Genomic DNA, 21,470 nt, shown 5'->3' with positions numbered 1-21,470 from the left:
TGGCCAGACAGATGCAAATGGCTATCGTGAAACGCTGAAGAGGGGAAAACTATGACATGAACTCAGAGTGAAAGGAGAGACCGGACAGATGGCGAGGGAGGCGGATGGTGAGATGTGTGCTGACAGATTCTGCAGACGGTCTTAAAAGTGTTCAGCATGGGTATTCCTCTGTCCAGCAAGCAGGTTAGAAATATTGGGAGTGTACAGAGATCATGTTTTTATCTAAGTGTTTTCTAAATTAATACGATTGTAAAATTGTTTGAGAGGTTTTGTAAGTGAAACTAATTGGCTTGAATGTATAAACATAAACATGAGCAGGAATTTATTGGTTAAAAGTAGGAAACACTGTGTTTCTTGAACTCTTGGGACTCTTTGTGGACAAAAGCTAATTGTTCTGAATATAAAATGACGACACTAGCTGTTGTAATTGTTATCATCTTACCATAGTGCCAGATGTGACTCAACTGAACTTAAATATTTCTTGTACCTTGCAAAAGTCTCGATACTCCTCACATCCATTTTGTCATGTTTAAAATTAACTTCAATGTATTTTTATGTGCCGGACCAACACTGGTACATATTTATAAAGTGTGGGGAAAGCTATGCATGGTTTTACCAGATATTTTATAGATAAAAATCTAAAAAGTATGGTGTGTATTTGTATTTAGACTCCTTTACTCTGCTACCTGTAAATTAATAATTTTAGTTCAACCAACTACCTTCAGAAGCCACATAAGAAGCAGACAGAGTCCACCTGACTGTAATCTAGTCTCAGAATATATCCATCTCTTCTCTGAAAGCCTCAGAGGCTTGTTAGAAAAGGTATGCAGGGACAGGGAACCTGGTCTGATTCGTTGGGAAAATGGGTGGAGCTAAATGCAGTCCTGGAGGAAAAGCTGTTAGGAGCTATAATTGAACGGTTTAGCTCAAAATAAAAGTCTACACTTAAATAAAGTGAAAATCTGTGGCAAATGTTGAAAATTAAAACTTTTGGACTTCATCCAATTTGGCTGAACTTAATCTGACATGCATTGAACAATGGACATAAATTCTAGCCCTTAAATGTGCAAATCTGGTAGAGACATACACTAAAACACTGGTGGCTGTAAACGCAGCAAAATGTAGCTTTTTAAATTAGGGTTTCACTTAAATTCGTGCCACAGGTTTCAGAATTTTCCGTGTAAAAAAGTCAAAAGCCATGCATCATTTTCCCTCCAACTATGCACTTCTTTGTGTTCTTCTCTGGCATAACATCCCAAAGAAATACACTGAAGTGTGCAGTAAGGTTGCAGAATTTGGTTTAGTTCACGTAGGTATAGGCGTGGTTAGGAGAGGTGGTGCATCGACTGATCTGCAGCGTCCGTTATTTTTGGTGAAACAGAAACACAACACAGACCTGCTTTCTACAACAAATGAGTGACATGTTCAGGCTTTTAAACTGCAATCAAGTTTTCTTTTTTACATTCATAATAAATGATTAAATACACTCTTGTGCTCGATTTTCTCTGTTTGTGAAGCCGGTGAGGGATGCTTTTAGACGAGCAGCCCGGACAGACACAGTACACCACTGGAGATGCAAACCAGGCCATATGGAGCCGGCCAAGTGAAAACACTCCCACATTTGTAAGCTGAATTGTTCACATGTGCCCGCTGCTCTTTCCACAGTGTGTGGCGATATCCACGGCCAGTTCTTTGACCTGATGAAGTTATTCGAAGTGGGAGGTTCTCCTGCCAACACACGCTACCTCTTCCTTGGGGACTATGTGGACAGGGGCTACTTCAGTATCGAGGTGAGAAAGGGACGGAGGGAAGTGGGGGGGGGGGTTGTGCATCGTTCTGCACGCTGCAAAGCAAATATCTGGTTGGATCTAATCTCTATGGGTGTGCATTCAGTCAGAAAAGCTCTTTGCTCACTGTGCTGCATACGCAGTGACCGTGCCGGGAGAAACAGTGTCAGTGGTGTGCAGTCCCAGAGGTCTAATATGTAGTATCCTTGGGGAACATTAACTTCCCCCTTGGGATATACAGTTTCCACACTGCGCTGTGTTGTGTAACATAACCGTATAAATACACCTGATATACTGTAAGTCCCGACAGCTAGATGAGAGTGATGCCATGCGCAGAAAACGCAGCAGAAACGCTGTCTGTCAGCTTTGACTAGACGGACGATTTGGGGAACGTCCAGTTCATCAACAGCGGCACATTTTGTAAATACTTTGGCATAAATTAGCACCAGATCTCCAGCCTGACTCAAGTCCATGATCTGCGAGCCTGTTGAGTATGACATGGAGAGTATTTGGAGCAGAGGGAGCAATATGTAGGCCACCTTGTTAAGACTTTCCAAGGGCAGAGAGGCGAGGGACTTAATGTGGAGCAGGGACGACACTGTGTGAAGGTGAGAGAAGATCCTCTGAGTCATTTAAACGAGAGGGACGGAGAACGTGCCGGGTGGTGAAGATGTCACGCGTAGCCACGGCCGTTTCCAAATTAATTTTCTCCCGTTAACCTAATGAGCGCGGTCTGATTCGGGGTCGATTCTTGTCAAAGAGGGTTGTTTGTGTCTATCTTTGGACCCGGGAAGGATCAGTTCGCCTCCAGCTCGGTTAATTACGCCAGTATGGCTTGCTCATTCAGGGGAGGAAGATCCTTGCAATGGCTCCGTTGTGATTGTGCGCTGAGCTTCAAGTTTCCAGTTTGAGTTTAATGATGGGAGCTGAAAGGCGAAGACTGTGTCTCATGCAATTATCCTTTGTGATAAAAGTTGTTTTACAGTACAGAAAATCTACAGAAGACAAACTGCTTGGCGTTTGGAGCACCCAGCTGTCGGTTTCACTCATCTGCTCCACACTACCTGGGATGAAACTAAAATCGGTTTACTCAAGAGCAAACCAGGAGCAACCAAGGCTCAGATGCCTTTTAAACTGAGAGATGCTGGAGTGAATCCGATATCTAGCTTTTGATGCAGTTGACTCCGGGTGGGGAAGCATTTAAAACATGCTTATTGTTCATTTTTTGTGTTTTTAACTAATTTTACCTGTAAAGCCCATTGGTCCTGTCCTGGTTGTTTGAAATGGCTTTATAAATAAAGTTGGATTGGACGTGCAGGGACTGAGTTAGATGGTTTAAACTTGAACACAACTGAATGTCCCAGCAGCACAAGTGAACCCAAACTCACTTCAGAATGGTTTGGGAATAGTTAGATCAGGGCAACATTAAGCTTCTGGGAATGGCGTTGACATTAACCCTGATGAAAATGAAGGGATTCTATTGAAAGGTAAAGAAAAGAACCATTTAAATAAAATCTGCTCTTTGTGATGAGTGTAATGGTGAAATATTCAGCCAGAATTAAACCAGAACTTTGTTCATGTTAGAAAAGCTGCAATTTCTCTACAACATGCTAAAGGACATTTAATCAAAGACTAGTGAGGGTGTCTGTCTTTAGGCTTATATGTTTAATTTAGTCTTTTTATTGAAGTTAAATGTGATTGTAGATGCAGAGCTGCTGTACCTCTAATGTCTGTCTTTTCTCTCCTGAACATTTCAGTGTGTGCTGTACCTGTGGTCACTGAAAATCCTCTACCCAAAGACGCTCTTTCTTCTACGAGGAAACCATGAATGTAGACATCTGACCGAATATTTTACCTTCAAACAAGAATGTGAGTTCTTTCTCTCGTTGCCCCCCTAATGAGACGTGCTCTTTCTGCCGGCCCATGAGACATCTTCTCTCCAACATATGAGACTTACGTTATTTTAGATCTTTTTCAAACCAGAACACTGGTAACCATGTATTATTGATGGCTATGTAGATGATAGAAGACTCCAGCTGGAGCCTGGTAGAAAAAACAAAAAACGTCAACATGTTCTTTACTTGCAAAGGCTTTGCCACAACAGTGACAGTTTAAGAGAGTTGTTGATGATTTCAGAGAGTAGCTATGCATGTCAGACAAAGGCGGTACAAATAAAGGACAAAGGGAGTAGAGATGAGGGATAAAAAAAATGTTGGGATAAGCGATAAATGAGGTGGAACTAAAGGATGTGGAAATTAGGGAGGAAGGAAGGAGGGATGAAGGATGAAAACTTAAGGATGTAGGAGTGAGGGATGAAAGTGTCAGGGATGAGAGATAAAATGAAGGAGGAGAGAAGTGGTGATGAGGAATAAAGAAGGTAGGAATGAGGGGTGGAGGTTATAGGGATGAGAGATAGAGAATAAATGAGGGAAGGGTGAGGGATAATTGACATAGGAGGTAAGGAAGAGTGAGGGTAGGCATGACTGAGGAAAGCAGTAGAGATGAAGGCATAAAGGAGGTAGATGACGGTTGAATGATGAAGGAACGAGGCAACAGGGATAATGGTTGGAGGAGGTAGGTATGAGGGATGGAGGAGGTAGGGATGAGGGATGGAGGAGGTAGGGATGAGGGATAAAGGAGGTAGGGATGAGGGATGAAAAGTTGAGGCTGAGGGAGGCTAGAAGTTCAAATGTCCGCCAGTGCTAAACAGAAGAGCCTGGTATAAATAAATGCTGGTGTAATTAGAGGCGTGGTCCTGCTTCTGAACTTAAGTTAACATATTAACTTCATCTATGATGACCCATGAAGAAGGGGGAAGTATAACATAGCAGTCGTTAGTGAGAAACTGTGCTCATGGGCTTACAGCCAGCAAGACACAGAAAGTGCCGTAGCTTTTATTCCCCAACCTTACAAATGGTTGGGAAATAGGTTTAAACGCAGTCACTTATGGACTTATTAACATGCTCTGAACTTTTTCACATATGGCCACATTACAACCACACTCTGATGTACAAAATAATGCATAATTGTGAAGTGGAAGACAATGATACATGGCTTTAAAAAAATCTGACAAGTTTGGCATGAACTTGTATCAAGCCACCTATATTCTGATACCCATAAGTAAAGCCTATTGCCTTCTGTAAATACTGTCCATCTGTGTGTAATTTAATCTCAGTATAAATGCAGCTGCTCTCTGGAGCCAGCACCACGAAGACCAAGGCACACAGCAGACGGGTCAGGGAGGAAGTTCAAAGCAGGGTTGGGTTGTCAAGCAAGCATTGAACAGCCGACGGAGCACTGGTCCAGCCATCGTTCAAAAAAAAAAGGAAGGAGTATGGCACAGCTGCAGACCTATGGCAACTGTGGAAGAGCTGCAGAGATAGACAGCTCGGGTGGGAGAATCCGTTGATGAGACAACAATTCAGTTTGTTGGTGAAGGAAAGCCAAAAGAAGCCACTGGCCATGAGATGGGCATAGCAAGCATTTGACGGAAGGGAAGAAAACTGAATATTTTTGCACCTACATGAAAAAAGCTAAGCGTGTCAGACAAAAATGAATAAATCAATAAATAACCCTGAATACAGCATCCCCTCGGTGAATAAATGTGGCAGCATGATACTGTAGGAAGTCGATCAGGGTCGATGGGAATATGGATGGGATTTAATACAGGGCAATGATGGAGGGAAACCTGTTTGAGGCTACAAAGCCTAGAGACTGGGGTCTCACCATGCAGCAGGACCATGACCATAAGCATACCAGCAGAGCTCCGCTGGCATGGTGTAGAACAAGGCATGGTCATGAGTGGCCCAGTCAAAGTCCGGACCTCAATCCAATTAAGCGTCTGTGGCCAGATTTAAAAATGACGCCTTAAAAGTTGCTTTCCATCTAGTCTGACTGAGTCTGAGCTGTTCTGCAACAATGAGCCAACATTTCAGCCTCCAGATGTGCACAGCTGGATAGAGACACACCCCACAAGCCTTGCAGCTGCAGTGGGGGTTCGGAGGGGATTGAACATAAGTGCCCCCCCACATTTTTCTGAATGCATAAAATTCTGATCATTTAGTTTGACGTTTTCGGTCGTAATGTGCAAAATGTGAGAGAGTTGAAGGAGTGAGAGCGCCTATGCCGGACTCCGTATGAGTTCATGGTGCTGGATAAGGCTGAGCATGAGGTCAGGCTGCCTTATTCATTCAGTTCACCTACGTAGTTGATATCCTCTCAGTCGTGGCCATGTTGTTGTTTTTTTATATATATGGCCTTATGAGATCTCACAACTGAAACAATAACACCTCACACTGAGTCCACAGCCGTAAGGCGCGAAAATGTGTTTGACCAGCTAAGCCACGCACACGCTGGTCATCCACCTATTCTGTTCGGTACTTTCAGTCGAATCTCCTCTCCTCCTTCCCTCCGCCATCGTTCCTCTCCTTCTTCTCCTCCTCACTGCTGGGAGCGCGTGTCTCTCCTTTCCCACACAACCCCTGTCTCTCTCCATCCATCCATCCCTCCTCAGTCCCTTCCTCCCTCTGCGTATCTCGGCGTGCCTCTGCCTCCTCCGCCGCCGAGCTTCGGCATCCTGTCCGAGTGTGGGTGATTAGCAGCAAATTAATTTGGCCCTTAATGATTGGCTCGGGGACTTGCTCCTCTGTGTCTGATTGGCCAGGGGACGAGGAAGCTAATTTCCCCTGGTGCTCATGGCGAATAGTGGTTGCCCTCAATTACCATCTGCCACGCGTGTGTGTGCGCGCTTGTGTGTCTGTGCGACAAGTGTGTGGCGGCGCGCGCGCGCTGGGCCGGCAGGCGCGTGCGTGTCTTCATAAATGTTTGAGTGTGTGGAAGGAGCTGACAACTGGTGGACTGGCAATAATGAGCTCTTGCTCTACACAAGGCAGATGGAGAGGATGACAAACACGCTCCTTGCTGAAATGCTGGCGATTGGTACCCTGAAATACTCCCCTTTTCACGTCTTCCCTTCGCTCTCCCTGCTCCATTACCGTTCCGCTTCGCTCCTTTCCTCCCGCTCCTGTCCGCTTCCATCAATTTCATTCCTCCGTATGAAATTAGGTTTCTTTTTGTCACCTCCCTTCCAACTATTCATGCATATCTAAAAGTCCTCCTTCTGCCTCCTTTTATCTTTTCTTATCTCTGTCCTCTGATCTGTTTTTAGCTATTTTTAATCCTGTTTTGTGTCAGATGGATTGTTACACCCTCTTGTGAGGCATTCTTGAAAGGATCCTGCGTGGAGTAGGATCTTTCGTTTTTTAGTGACACCTTTTATGCTGCTTCAAGCTTTTATTTGGGGGGTTTTCTGTCAGGAGTTTGAATCCTGGCCTTACAAGGCTGAAGCCTTATAAAAGTATCCATAGCCCTGTTCATATTTAGTCACATTACAACCCCAAACTTGGGTGTATTTTAACTTTGGATGTTTTTTATAGGACAAACACAAAGTCCTGTGTAAATGTGAAGAGATTACACGGTTTTCAAAAGGCTTTGCAAGTAAAAATCCAAAGGATGTGTTGTATAGTTGTATTCCACTCGCCTAAATCGGTACTTTCTAAAACCACATTGCAGCAAATGGTTTGTCTGTCCATGCCACCTTTTCACATCCAGAGGTTGAGGTTTTTCATTCTTCTTTGCAGTATAGCTCGACCTCACTCAGGTTTGATTGAGTGTCTGTGAACAGCAGTTTTAAAAGTCCTTTTCAGATCCTCCACCAGATGTTGGTCTGAACTTTGACTAGGCCGCTGAAGCATCCTGAAATCCTTCAATCTTAACCATGCAGCCGTAGCTTTGGGCCTGCTGGAGGATGAACCCCCGGCCTAGTCTCAAGTTTAACAAGCTTCTAAGTCCCTACCACAGAATAAAACACTCCCACAGCATGAGTGGGCCTCCACCATGTTCCACAGTGGGGATGGTGTGTGCGGGGTAATGTGTAATGTTAGTTTTCCACCCCATGTCCATTTGTATGAAGGCCAAAAAGTTACGCTTTTGGTCTCATTTGACCAGAGCATCTTCTTCCGGACGTTTTCTTCATACTGCAACCCAGACTTCTTCTCTCTTTCTGTAAGCAAAGGCTTTATTTTTGCTAAGCGTTCCGTAACGCCAGATTTGTATGGAGCACGACTAATAACTGTCCCGTTGACAGATTCCCTCACCTGAGCTGTGGGTCTCTGCAGCTCCTCTGGAGATACCACTGGCTGCCTCTCTGAATGATCGTCCCCTTGTTTATTTAGGTTAAGTTATTAAATTTAAAAAGCACACAGATTGATTCGATTTACTAATTAAATGGCTTCTAAAGGCAAGTGGTTATGTTGGATATGATTCAGAGGAATTGGACGAAAGGGGCTGATCTGAGAGAAGGGATGGATACAAGTGGGAACTATACTTCACCACCTTCGATTGTTATATGGAAATCATTTTGACAGCCATTGATTCTTTTTATTTCTTTTTATTCCACATTGCAATTATCAAAAATTATTACCGCCCCCCCCCCCCCCTTCCTATCCCCCAAAAAAGTACATGAAAGTTTACGATCATAACAAGACAAAATCAAATAGTAAATCAGAAAATGACGGTGAGGTGTAGATCTCCCGGTCTGTTGGGTTTTTAAAGCCTGTCAACATTTACTTAAGCACCCCCTTTGTCAACTAATGCTGAAACACCGCTCTCCTCCTCTGACCTCCAGGTAAGATCAAGTACTCAGAACAGGTGTACGATTCCTGCATGGAGGCGTTTGACTGTCTTCCCCTGGCGGCACTGATGAACCAGCAGTTTCTCTGTGTGCATGGGGGGCTTTCACCAGAAATCCACACACTGGACGACATCAAGAAGGTAAGGGAGAAGCCAAACACACAGACACACACATCAACTACAATAACCTGAATCAGATCGCTCAGATAAAGTTGTAAAACCCTCTTGGGTTTTCAGTTTAAAAAAACAACCACGACACGTGTTTTTCCACTGGTTTACTGTTAAATAATTTGATTATATTTGGTCAAATATTATTGTTCCAAAAATCCCTTTATACAGTAACACATGGCCTACTGTAACACATCTAGAATTAAAAATGCAGCATTTCCTTGTTAGCATGTTTCTCCACTTCTGTAGTCAAATATGAAGCCTTGAAAGGGCACAACATGGAAATAATTAGCTTTTTATTTTAATCATAGGCTGATCTCCTGAATGGACTAAAAGTTGAAGTGTCGCCAATTAGTTTTTTCTATGGTTGGATGGTCAAATGTTCTCATATGATTTATATTTTATTAAGCCATTACCAAATGGCAAAACTGGTCTGTTTTCAATACAAGCAGCCATGTTTGATTTAAAAAATTCTACTTTTGAAGGCTCGTAAAAGACACTAAAGATGCTATTTAATTCTTCACCATCACCACCAAGGTAAATACAAGTAAATACAGAGTTTTTAGACATCATGATAAAGCAGTGAATAAATCTAAGGAAAACAATCAGTTTCATGTTTTATTTTCATAATTTTTTACATAGTAATGTAACCATACTAAGTATGGTTGACACAATCAATAGATACAATGACAATAACAACACATCTCATGCAAAAATGAATAGGAGTAGGAAGAAGAACACGTCTTATTAACTGCTACCCCATTCGTATTTCAAAAAGAAAAAAAGCATAAATCAAATCAGACAGCCTCGCTTATGCGCTTGAGAATAAAGAAGAAACCAAACAAAAATGTATATTTCAGATTATATATATATATAAGATATAAAAAGTTTAGTCATAATTATACTAGGCTGTAAAAGTTATTCATATTCATTTGGCTAGTTTTGCAGTGCTGGTACACAGTCATTGATGCTGTCAGTTTACTGAGTGTTAGATAGTCTGTTGTTCAGCTAGGGAAAAAAACAATTTAACATGACATTTATCTCATTTGGTCTGTAGAAAACAGTAGAGCTAAAGATTAGGGTGAAAGACTTGGCACTCATCACCAAAGATGAATCATCATAACACCAAAAATATATACCGATTATGAGAAGGAGGTGATTGCTGTAAGGCCAATAATGATCCTTCAATCTTTTTTAGATTATTGAGAGAAGGCTTTGAATCATTTTCAACATACCATATTTGTAGAATAAAAAAAACAAAAAAACATTTTCTATCACTTCTCCTTTTTACATTTTTTGATTATCTCCCGAGAGATGCCTAATTTCTGATCAGAAACAAACGTCTTAGTTGAATGAAGATCATTTTTAATCTAAATCTGCCAGGGGTGTGAATAATTTAGAGCTTAACTGTGCTGCCAGTGTTTATCTCTTATTCATACAACATTCCCCTTTTCCCTGTAGCAGCAGTGTTGGTGGTAATAATGATATTTGGGAATACATATTTTGTCTCATTTTTATTTATTTTTACTTTGAATTAGTATGTTACAATTCAATTTGATTAATAATAAGTACTCCTTAGTAATCTAAATTGTTGATCCTGGGTTTTTTCTTATAGTCCGTAATAAATGTTAAATCATTTCATTGATGCCAAGTATTTCACAATATAAGAAATATAGAGAATTTTTTTATATTTGCAGTAATTAGTCCATCCACACATAATAGGACTGAGTGATTGCGGCACATCAATGCGAGTTGTATTGGATCATCCCAGCTACAGCTGGTGGATGATGTGGAGTCAGAAACTCTGCTGCAGCGAGCCAAAACACCACGCCGCGCTCAGGTTTTCTTCCCTTTTTGCCTCACCGTTCTTTGATCCCTCGCAGTGGTAAAGGCCACCTAGATGCTACTATCAGGGTTAATGGAACACGAGGAGCTCAATGAAAACACACCTGCGGGCGGCCGCAAATGCGCAGCAACGTTTGTATGAATGCTTTTAACAAGGCGATCATTAGATAATGCCGGAGCGCAGAAAGAAAGCTTAGCAGGAATATGTACAGTTTGCCGCCCCGCAGCTTCCAAAGAAACACACTTCCTCCTCTGATGGCAGTGTTTCCATGGTGAATCTGCTGGTGTGACATCTTCTCCCTCCTGTGCGGCGAGGGTTGCCATGGAGATGCTCCGCTCCGATAGTGTGTGTTTGTTTTTTGTGTGTGTTTTGAACTGTTTTTTTCCTCCTCTAATTTAGACTATTTGTTCCCATGTGTTTGGTTGTGGCTTTAAAGGCGTGGAATGCGTCCCCAGCACATGAACACTGACATCGTCCGGCTCATGTTTCTGAGGGTTCTGACAAATATCTGTGAGCGTTTGTGTTTCTCCACGCTCACGTCTGTGCGCGTGCTTGTTGTGTGCCCTAGTTGGACCGGTTCAAGGAGCCCCCGGCGTTCGGGCCCATGTGCGACCTGCTGTGGTCCGACCCCCTGGAAGACTTTGGCAACGAGAAGACCCAGGAGTATTTTGGCCACAACACAGTCAGAGGATGCTCCTACTTCTACAGGTACAAAGACCCAGACTTAGATCCTGCTTACATCTGTCTGACAGATCTTTGGTTTCAAAACGTCACAGGTTCAGGAACGCACATATTTTCTGACCAGTCCTGTTAACGCTGAACCAGAGACAACGCAGTTCATCTAGCTGTATGGAGCATGGAGTAGTTCTCCCCCCTCCCCCACGCGTTACTGTGAGCTGTCAGTCTGATGTTTATTGTGTCCAATAAAGGCTAAAACGGCAACACTGCCAAAAAATGCACAGCAGTACACCGCACACAATGTCATGGTTGAGCTACCATTGGTGTGCCACCCGTTGTCCTTTATGAGGTAATTCCTGTTTGGAGGAAATATTGGAAAGCTTGTTAGCATCTCTGCCGGTATGACAAACAGCCTACTGCAGACGTACCGACTTACTGGGTAATATCATCTTTTCACATCCAATTAACTTGGTGAGCAGATCAGATGGAAAAACATCATAAGCGAAATAACTTTGGGAGTTTTAACAAAACGTTTCCAAGCAGCACCCTCCACTGTCACTGGAAGCCTTGCTAAAGATGTCTCTAAAACCCTGCATGTACACAGAGAGATAGGTTTTATAGAAACTTGATCATCTCAATATGCCACACTTTCAATCCTTTGAACTCATCAAGATGCAGGCCGTGATCTGCCTGCTGGGCATTACAGCCTGAAGCACCCCCGACGGTGCATTGGACAAGTGTGCTCCCCCTGGACACCTTTCTGGGCATCAGCTGCAGAGCGCCAGTCATGGATGTTTCGCTCCTTTGACCCCAGTACATCTCTTGGTGGTGGAGAGATTGCAGGGATCTCTCCCTGCCACCCCCCTGCTGACGCCCAAGGTGTTATTTGTCCCCCAACTCTTGTCATCCCTCCTTATCCACAGCCAGAATACGCCCTCCTCTGCCATTTGTTTAACGGCTTTCTGACGCCGTGCTCCTGTGCATCCGGTGTCACTGAGGAGGCGAGCGGGTGAAGACCCAGCGAAACCAACTGCATCCCACTTTGACTTGATGTGTGGCATCATTCCAGCCCGCCTACCTGCAAACTTCCACCATGTCTGCGTACTTAGCACACTTCCACTCATTGGCAGCCTCCGTACCTTCCTCCCACGGGACAGTGAGCTCCACCAACAAGATGGTTGATATTGAGCAGTGGAGATATGTTTGCCTGCTGTTCCGTCCCGTGTCAAGATCAACAAAGGTCCTTGTCCTAATTTACTAATATGAAAACGTTTAGAGCATTACCCATCACAGGCGAGATATTATCCGCTCACAATTACATGTTTTCTTGTCATAATATCTGGTTGTACTGCTCATAGATCTGAAACTTCTAATCAAACACAAATGTCTCATTAACACTGTAATTCCCCCCACTGAATATGAAATTAAAAAAATATTTTTTCCCCCCAATTGTTTAGTGTGAGAATATGCCACTTCAATAAAAGTCACATTTAATTTAAGGCTTTCGTACTCGTCCCCTCACCAGGGGTGCCAGTACGTAGGAGGGTGTTGTATTTAAAAAAAAAAGAAAATCCAAATATCTATTCAAATTTCCCTCTGGCTCGCTGGTGGCACTGCTGACAATAATTTTAGATTTCATCTGATTATTTGAGATTTAGTGTTTCGACCTTTACCTTCAGAATATCTATAGTTGTAGCCGGGTGCATAAAAATGTCATCTCAAAAGTATCATCTCTCTTCTTGTGTGTGCATACGCATCAAAACCAAAATAGCTGGAAGTTTTAGTTAGAAGTATGTTATTATCTTAAAAAAGAATATATGCTATTTTAGTATTTAGGAGGAGTAAAGTGTGTTAAGAAAAGCAATTAGATTATGCGAGTCTTTGTTTTAATACGCTGTGATATTTATGGTCAAAGTTATGAAACTCTCAGAATATAAAGCAGGCCTTGCCAACTCCTCAGTTGCAATAAAATGAAATATCGCTTACAAGCTCTGACAGATTTAGTCCATTTGAACAGGAGAGAATATAGTCCGTTAGCCTTGGAGTGCCTGTGCTTATGAAGCAGATATATATAAACAGATATAGAAATATAAACTAACCTGATCTTGAAACAAGCCCGGGGATATGCAATATACAGACATACAAAACTACTCTGCAGGAGAAATATAATTAAGGCAACCGGATGAAACCGAGATGGATGAGTTTCACTGGGCTTACTTGGTGCGTTTCAATTATCTGGGAGCCTTGTGGGTGCCTGGCGCAGGTGAGGTGTGCTGCTCAGCCATAAATCAGGAATCTAATAAGTTTCAGGTAGACTTTTGGCTGTTATTTCGGGATGCTGCTGATGTGACGCAGAAAGAGCAGTCCACAGCCAGCATCCACTTGATAATTGCAGGGATTTGTAGCAGAGACAAAAAAAAAAAAAAGGAAAGAAATTATGGCCTGCTCAAACAAACCCGGAGACCATGCGAGCAAACGCACAAACCAGCACATGCCCACAGTTCAGCTTCAGCATGAAAAGATTTCCCACAATCCCCGGGGAGACTGCACGGTTCTGTTGCCATGACGACTGGCTACTCCTGCCAGATATGGAGTGATATTAAGATACGGCGAGAGAGCTGAGGGAGGAGAGCGGTGATGGTGGTGGTCGCAGGGCGGGAGACGGTGGAGACGAAGGTGGAGGCGAGGAGCCGCTGGCCGTGAGGGAGATGGAGCAGACCCCGCTGTAGCCGAGTCGCTGCTGTGACATGTTTACTGCTCATCCTCTGTGTTCAGGAGAAACAGCGTCAGTGGAACATCTACTGTGCACTCACACAGCACTGAGGCAGCCATGAGCCCTGCTCAGGCTCGTTCTCACTGATGCCCCCTGCTGGTCACAGCCAGGCTCAACATCAGAAAACCAGAGGCCTTTATCTTCAGCCATTGTTAAGTGTTTCAGTCTGTTTTCAGGGTTAAATCAGACATCTGAAATAAACTAAATAAAGCAGCCAGATGGTTAATGGTGCTCTTATGATATTTCTCTGATCATCTATAAAATTTTACCCTGATCATGTTGTGTTTGTCTCTGTGCCAGTTATCCTGCAGTGTGCGAGTTCCTACAGACCAACAACCTGCTGTCGATCATCAGAGCGCATGAAGCCCAGGATGCTGGGTGAGTCACTTATTCTGAAAATGGGGTCTGGCTTCAGACCTGAACCGGTGAGTGGCTTCGTTAGTTGTATCATATGCTGGAGTCATAAGACTTCAAATATCTGGACTGGTGTTGAACGTAACGTTTTGCTGGATGTTAGAAATGTGGGTTAGTCAAGAAATTTGTCCAAAAAGCTGAAAGAAGAGATCACAAATTAAAAGTTGACAAAAAGGCCGGGTGGGTAGCGCTGTTGCCATGCAGCAAAAAGGTCCTGGGTTCAAGTCCTACCCTTGCCCTGGGTCTTTCTGCATGTTCTCCCTGCGCATGCATGGGTTCTCTCCGGGTACTCCGGCTTCCTCCCACAGTCGGAAAACATGACTGTTAGGTTAATTGGCTTCTCTAAATCCTCCTTAGGTGTGAGTGTGTGCGTGAATGGTTGTTTGTCCTGTTTTTCTCTGTGTTGCCCTGCGATAGACTGATGACCTGTCAAGGGTGTACCCCGCCTCTCGCCCATTGACAGTTGGAGATAGACACCAGCACCCCCTCTCATGACCCCATGAGGGATAGACGTGTTAGAAAATGGATGGATGGCCTTGAATGATAATATATGTATTTGGGAGCTGAGTTTGCAGATTTAATGTTAAATGAACAGTGTCTCCACCACCTAGTGGCAGAAGAACTTTTATGTTTTGGGATCTCACTGTTTTGGTCACTCAAAGCTTTGGCTGCTTTGGTCAGTCAAAGTATTTTGGCAAATCCTGTCATGTGCAGAGCTGCATGCTGGGAGCTTTGGTTGCTCAGTGAGGGCTTGGCTGGGGTTGCTACATGAGGCAAGCAGCGTGCTTGTTCTGAGAAGGCTGGATCCGGTTTGGTCCCTGCAGACTGCCACTATGGGTCCCTGAGCAAGACCCTGGACCACAGATCGCCCCCTGGGTGCCCCTCATTGCTGTTAAAATCTTTTTTACAGTTAGACCTTTGCATGAGCAGCAATGGGGTCAAATCACACCTAAAGGATAGACTGGTTCCAGAGGACAAAAGCGCCTTTGTCAGCCATTTCATGATCAGACGTACAGCAGTGTACCCTGGTCAGCTATTAACACTGAAACCAACAAACATAGTATAACATGACAGCAATTACATTTTTATTAGGTTACATAAACATTTTATGGGGACAGTAACAACGATGAAAGTGACGTTGTTAAAGTGTTGAAGTATTTGACAGTTTCCATTTATTATTGGCATCCACGGTATATTTGTTGGCAATAAATACCTGATTTTAAATCTCAGTTAATAATTAACCATTTCCATGAGCATGCGGCCACAAGCATAGACACTGTGCTCGTATTTACCGTTCCTGCCTGCATGCATACATTTTTGCTGCCAATAAGCCCTTATTTTTGCAAACATCAGGGTCTTTACTGCCTACCTGTCTCACTTTCAGCCAGGCCCCCGTCTGGTTTCCAAGACCTCGGAAGCGACCCCCCAGTTTTCATCTGCAGCTTGGTGTCTCATTTGAATAGCTGCTAACGTGGGCGGCTTGTTTTTCTCTCTCCGTGCAGATATCGCATGTATAGGAAGAGTCAGACTACAGGCTTCCCCTCCCTCATCACCATCTTCTCTGCTCCTAACTATCTGGATGTCTACAACAACAAAGGTTTGGTGCACACACATGCACAGCCTTGTAGATGTGTTTGTGCTCCTCAGAATGTTTTGTCACGCTACAACCACAAACCTCAATGTATTTGACGGGGATGTCATGTATTTCACCAACACTAAACAGGAAAATGATTTGCGTTTTTCAAAATGTAGCCTGTATGTCTGTATGTTAGTATGTCTGAAAATCGTTGCATGTGTTAGTTTTCACGTCACTGAGTCAATACTTTGGCTTGGTTTCAGGAGTTGAACCATTTTTTTTTTTTTGCAAACACAGGTGCAAGTCTTTTCGGAGTACACTCGACAAAAATATAAACGCCACACTTTTGGTTTTGCTCCCATTTTTTATGAGATGAACTCCAAGATCTAAAACTTTTTCCACATACACAATATCACCATTTCCCTCAAATGTTGTTCGCAAACCAGTTTGAAAAACAGTAGAACAGTTTAACTAGAACAGTCAAAGCAATTTTAAACAAATGTGTTTTTAATCTCGATTTAAAGGAACTGAGGCTTTCAGCACTTTTACAGGTTTCTAGAAGTTTGTTCCAGATCAGCGGAGCATAGGAACTAAATGCTGCTTCTCCTTGTTTAGTTCTGGTTCTAGGTATGCAGAGCAGGCTGGAGCCAGAAGACCTTAGTGGTCTGGAGGGTTGATACACTGATAACAAGTCTGTGATGTATTTAGGTGCTAAGCCATTCAGGGATTTATAGACTAACAGAAGGATTTTAAAGTCTATTCTCTGAGATACAGGGAGCCAGTGTAAGGACTTTAGAACTGGGGTGATGTGCTCTACTTTCTTGGTCTTAGTGAGGACGCGGGCAGCAGCGTTCTGGATCAGCTGCAGCTGTCTGATCCACTTTTTAGGCAGACCTGTGAAAACACCGTTGCAGTAATCAATTCGACTAAAAATAAACGCATGGATTAGTTTTTCCAGGTCCTTCTGAGACATTAGTCTCAGATAGTGAGCACTTCTCCTTTGCTGAGATAATCCATCCCACCTCACAGGTGTGCCATATCAAGATGCTGATTAGACACCATGATTAGTGCACAGGTGTGCCTTAGACTGCCCACGATAAAATCCCATTCTGAAAGGTCCAGCCTTATCACACAGCACAATGCCACAGATGTCGCAAGATTTGAGGGAGGGTGCAATTGGGATGCTGACAGCAGGAATGTCAACCAGAGTTGTTGCTCGTGTATTGAATGTTAATTTCTCTACCATAAGCCATCTCCAAAGGCATTTCAGAGAATTTGACAGTACATCAAACCAGCCTTACAGCCGCAGACCACGTGTAACCACACCAGTTCAGGACCTCCACATCCAGCATGTTCACCTCCAAGATCGTCTGAGACCAGTCACTCGGACAGCTGCTGAAACAATCCCTTCACATAACCAAAGAATTTATGCCCAAACCGTCACAGGGAAGCTCATCTGCATGCTCGCCATCCTCATCAAAGTCTCCACCTGACTCCAGTTCGTCGTATCCGACTTGAGTGGGCAGATGCTCACATTGGCTGGTGTCTGGCACATTGGAGAGGTGTTCTCTTCATGGATGAATCCCGGTTTACACTGTTCAGGGCAGAAGTCAGACAGTGTGTGTGGCGTCACGCGGGTCAGCGGTTTTCTGATGTCAGTGTTGTGGATCGAGTGGCCCATGGTGGTGGTGGGGTTATGGTATGGGCAGGCATCTGTTATGAACGAAGAACATTGGTGCTATTTTATTGATGGAATTTTGAATTCACAGAGATACTGTGATGAGATCCTGAGGCCCATTGTGCCATACATCCAAGAACATCACCTCATGTTGCAGCAGGATAATGCACGGTCCCATGTTGCAAGGAGCTATACACAATTCTTGGAAGCTGAAAACGTCCCAATTCTTGCATGGCCGACATACTCACTGGACATGTCACCCATTGACCATGTTTGGGATGCTCTGGATCAGTATATACAACAGCGTGTACCAGTTCTTGCCAGTATCCAACAACTTTGCACAGCCATTGAAGAGGAGTGGACCAACATTCCACAGGCCACAATTGACAACCTGATCAACTCTGTGTGAAGGAGATGTGTTGCACTGCGTGAGGCAAATGGTGATCACACCAGATACTGACTGGTTTTCTGAGTCCCCAGATTTCCCTGCCCCTAAATAAAACTAAACTGGACCTTTCAGAGTGGCCTTTTATTGTGGGCAGTCTAAGGCACACCTGTGCATTAATCACAGTGTCTAATCAGCATCTTGATATGGCACACCTGTGAGGTGAGATGCATTATCTCAGCAAAGGAGAAGTGCTCACTATCACAGATTCAGACTGGTTTGTGAACAATATTTGAGGGAAATGGTGATATTGTGTATGTGGAAAAAGTTTTAGATCTTTGAGTTCATCTCATAAAAAAATGTGCGCAAAATCAAAAAAAGTGTTGCGTTTATATTTTTGTTGAATGTATGTTTCTGCCAGCTTTGCAAATCTAGAGACTGACATTTTTGCTCATTCTATCTTACAAAATGGCTAAAGCTGAGCCAGGTTGCAGGAGAGCGACAAAACTTCAAATTTAAACCCTTGGCACAGATTCTCAATAGAATTGAGATGTGAATTTTAACAAGGCTTTACTAACACATGAATGTGCTTTGAGCTAAACAGAACCATTGCAGCTCTGGCTGAATGGTTCTCATCGTTGTCCTTCTGGAAGGTGAATCTCTGCTATGGCTGAAGTCCTTTGTAGCCTCCAACCGTTTTTAAACCTCAATTGCTTAAACAATGGTTTTCTTTTCTTATTGCCGTCTTCGACAAGGTTGACCGGACACCTAAAAGCTGCCATGCCAACAGCTTCTCCTACCTGAGTGTAAGGTCTCTACTCCTCCAGAGTTATCATGAAGCTCTTGGCTGAGTCTGTGATTAATGCTCTCCTTGTAAACCCGTCAGTTTTACTGGATGCCCATGAACTGTTCGATAATCTTTTCAATTTCAATTTCTCAGATGCTCAAAGCTTGGAATATTTCACTTCTCTACCACATTTCCTGTCCGATGTGTTCTTTGGTCTCTGTGATGCTGTTCTCTAACTCCTGCCGCCTTAACCGAACAGCTGGTTTCATACACTGAGATTAAATGACACACAGGCGGAAACACGCTGAGACTTCTGAAATGAATGGGTCGCACTGAACTTCACTGAGGGATTTTAAGATTAAAAAACCTTTGAGAGGTTCATTTGAAAATCGTTTTAGAGATGCACACGTCCCATTAATGCACTATTTTGTGTTGGTCTATGGATTTAAACAACGTTCATTACAGTTTGTGGGTGCAATGTGAGAAAATGTGGGAAAGTATTTGCGTGAATGCTGTTTCAAAGCACTCCAGGCCTATTCTATACACACACATTTGAAATGGTATCAGCGTTTAGCCAAGACAATGCTGTTCCTCAAAAGTTTTGCTCTTGTCCATCTTAACAAAGCGACTTAATGAAGAGCTGTGTGTCTCCCTGTGTGTGTGTGTGTGCAGCGGCAGTCCTGAAGTACGAGAACAATGTGATGAACATCCGTCAGTTCAACTGCTCTCCACATCCCTACTGGCTGCCCAACTTCATGGACGTCTTCACGTGGTCGCTGCCCTTCGTAGGAGAAAAGGGTACCGTACATAATCAGTCCGTCCTGATCCACACATTACATGGTCCCTGATTGCAAGAAAGAACAAAATCACCTTAACATTCAGTGTGTGCAGAGTGCTTTGCTGCACCTCAAGCAGTATTTGGGCCATCTGTCAGGGTGCCTTTTAGAGTTTTTTTAAGCATTTGCATTTGGGGTAAACTGTTGTGAAAAATCCTCAAAGTTATGCTTCATTGTTGTTGTTGGCATATCTGAAATCAAAGAAGCGTTTCGCACCATGGTTTAACAGCTTGTTGAACTATCTTTAGCAGCAGTGACTTTAAGGTCCCGCCGCGGTTTGAGATCTGCACTTTGACTTTCACACATACATTTTTTAGCCATTCTGTTGTAGAGTCTGAATCGTTGCCCTGTCGATGAAAAGTTTGGGCCAAACGACAGATGTCAGTCAGACAGCTGCAATTTTACATCTATAATACTGTAAAATACAAAGGGCTTCATTTTGGATTTTCGGAAGTGCTTTGGTCCCTTTGCTACAGAGCAAGCCCAAATTATCACCCATCCACAACCACGCTTGATGGTTGCCATTAGATGTTCCTGCCATGTTTAGTTTTTAGTGGGTAGTCTATGTTTAGTTTTTCACCAGTCTATCACAGGGCTCACGAGGGCACCTAAGGGCAATTTAGAGAGACCAAGTAACCTAACAGTCATGTTTTGTGAATTCGGGAGGAAGCCAGAGTACCCAGAGAGAACCCACACATGCAATAGGAGACCAACTCCATGCAGATCCCAGGCCCAGGATAAAAACCCAGAACCTACCAACTGCACCACTGTGCAGCCCCTTGGTCACCATTCCAAACAACCAACACTTGTTTAGTCTGTTTCTGATTAACTGTGATATAATCCAACATCTAACATGCAAACTGAGACCCGTGCCGTATGATCTGACCTTTGACTGATTGTGTTGGGAGGTCAATCTCTTTCTCTGTAGAATGATGAATAGTTTCAAAATGTATTTGCAGTCTTTCCTAGATTGATGGGCTGCTTTGACTTTATGACTTTACTAAAGTCATTGCTGCTGTCTTCCTGCTCTGGCATTGGGCTCCAGAGCAGCAAATTGCCAAAACTCCTATTTTAAATTAGCCACTCACATAATAATTAAGATGGATTAATAAACTTTATTTTGTTAGCTACTTCTAGAATCCTATGGAAGTAGAAAGAGTTTTTTTGTACAAACTCTCTTTTTTCCTGATGAATGTGTTCGGGAAGAATCCACTTTAAAGCCACAGGTTAAAGCACGGATGGAAAATTAGCCAAAAATCCCACCGATCTGTTTGCAAATATTTGTCAATAAGATGTTTTTACATCAGCAAAAGTTATTGCTGTTTCTGTTCTCAGTGAACAGTCTGCCCTATGGTATAGTTTTACGCAGCTTTAGTTAAACAGCTAAGCGTCTCAAAGCATTTCTGAGTCCAGGCAGCCATCTTGGTCCAAACAGACTGACCCTCCTGAGCCGAGTGGGTTTCCGATTGCTAATCTAGAAAAAAAAAGGCTAATGAATCAACGGTGGATCAAGATCCAAATATTGAGTAACTGTTGTTAATCATTTGAACGTTTCTCATTTTACAGTAAGTTTAAAAAGACCATCAATATTGCTAAATATTGTTCACTCCATGACCAACATGTACTTAAATTGTGTCTAGGTCAGCTAATCTATCCTAGGGCTATGAAGAAAAGGTCCATTGTCCAGCAAATCAGAATATGATTGGCTGATCAACGTGTCAGTTCTAACTATGCTATAATTTAGCTTGCTGGTGGGAGTATAACGAGCAAAGACAAAATCTAGGGTAAAAGGAAACGGCCTGAAAACCACCCACAGAAATATCTGCTTTGCTTTTGTGTTTCTAAAGAAAAA

The 21,470-nt window shown here is 43.2% G+C and overlaps 1 protein-coding gene across 3 annotated transcripts in view; it reads left to right on the top strand.

Moving 5' to 3' along the window:
• The window catches only part of ppp3cb (protein phosphatase 3, catalytic subunit, beta isozyme), a 51,264-nt gene that overhangs the window by 21,046 nt on the left and 8,748 nt on the right, over window positions 1-21,470 (top strand). For all 3 annotated transcript variants that reach the window (XM_036127699.1, XM_036127697.1, XM_036127698.1), the window contains exons 3-9: window positions 1,666-1,790; window positions 3,545-3,656; window positions 8,473-8,618; window positions 11,060-11,199; window positions 14,243-14,320; window positions 15,859-15,953; window positions 19,455-19,580. In XM_036127699.1, coding sequence (XP_035983592.1) covers window positions 1,666-1,790; window positions 3,545-3,656; window positions 8,473-8,618; window positions 11,060-11,199; window positions 14,243-14,320; window positions 15,859-15,953; window positions 19,455-19,580 — 822 coding nt within the window. The remainder of the gene's footprint in view (window positions 1-1,665; window positions 1,791-3,544; window positions 3,657-8,472; window positions 8,619-11,059; window positions 11,200-14,242; window positions 14,321-15,858; window positions 15,954-19,454; window positions 19,581-21,470) is intronic.

The sequence above is a fragment of the Fundulus heteroclitus genome, chromosome 23 (assembly GCF_011125445.2).
Source record: "Fundulus heteroclitus isolate FHET01 chromosome 23, MU-UCD_Fhet_4.1, whole genome shotgun sequence".
Lineage (NCBI taxonomy): Eukaryota > Metazoa > Chordata > Actinopteri > Cyprinodontiformes > Fundulidae > Fundulus > Fundulus heteroclitus.
This window is presented reverse-complemented; position numbering and strand designations above follow the sequence as displayed.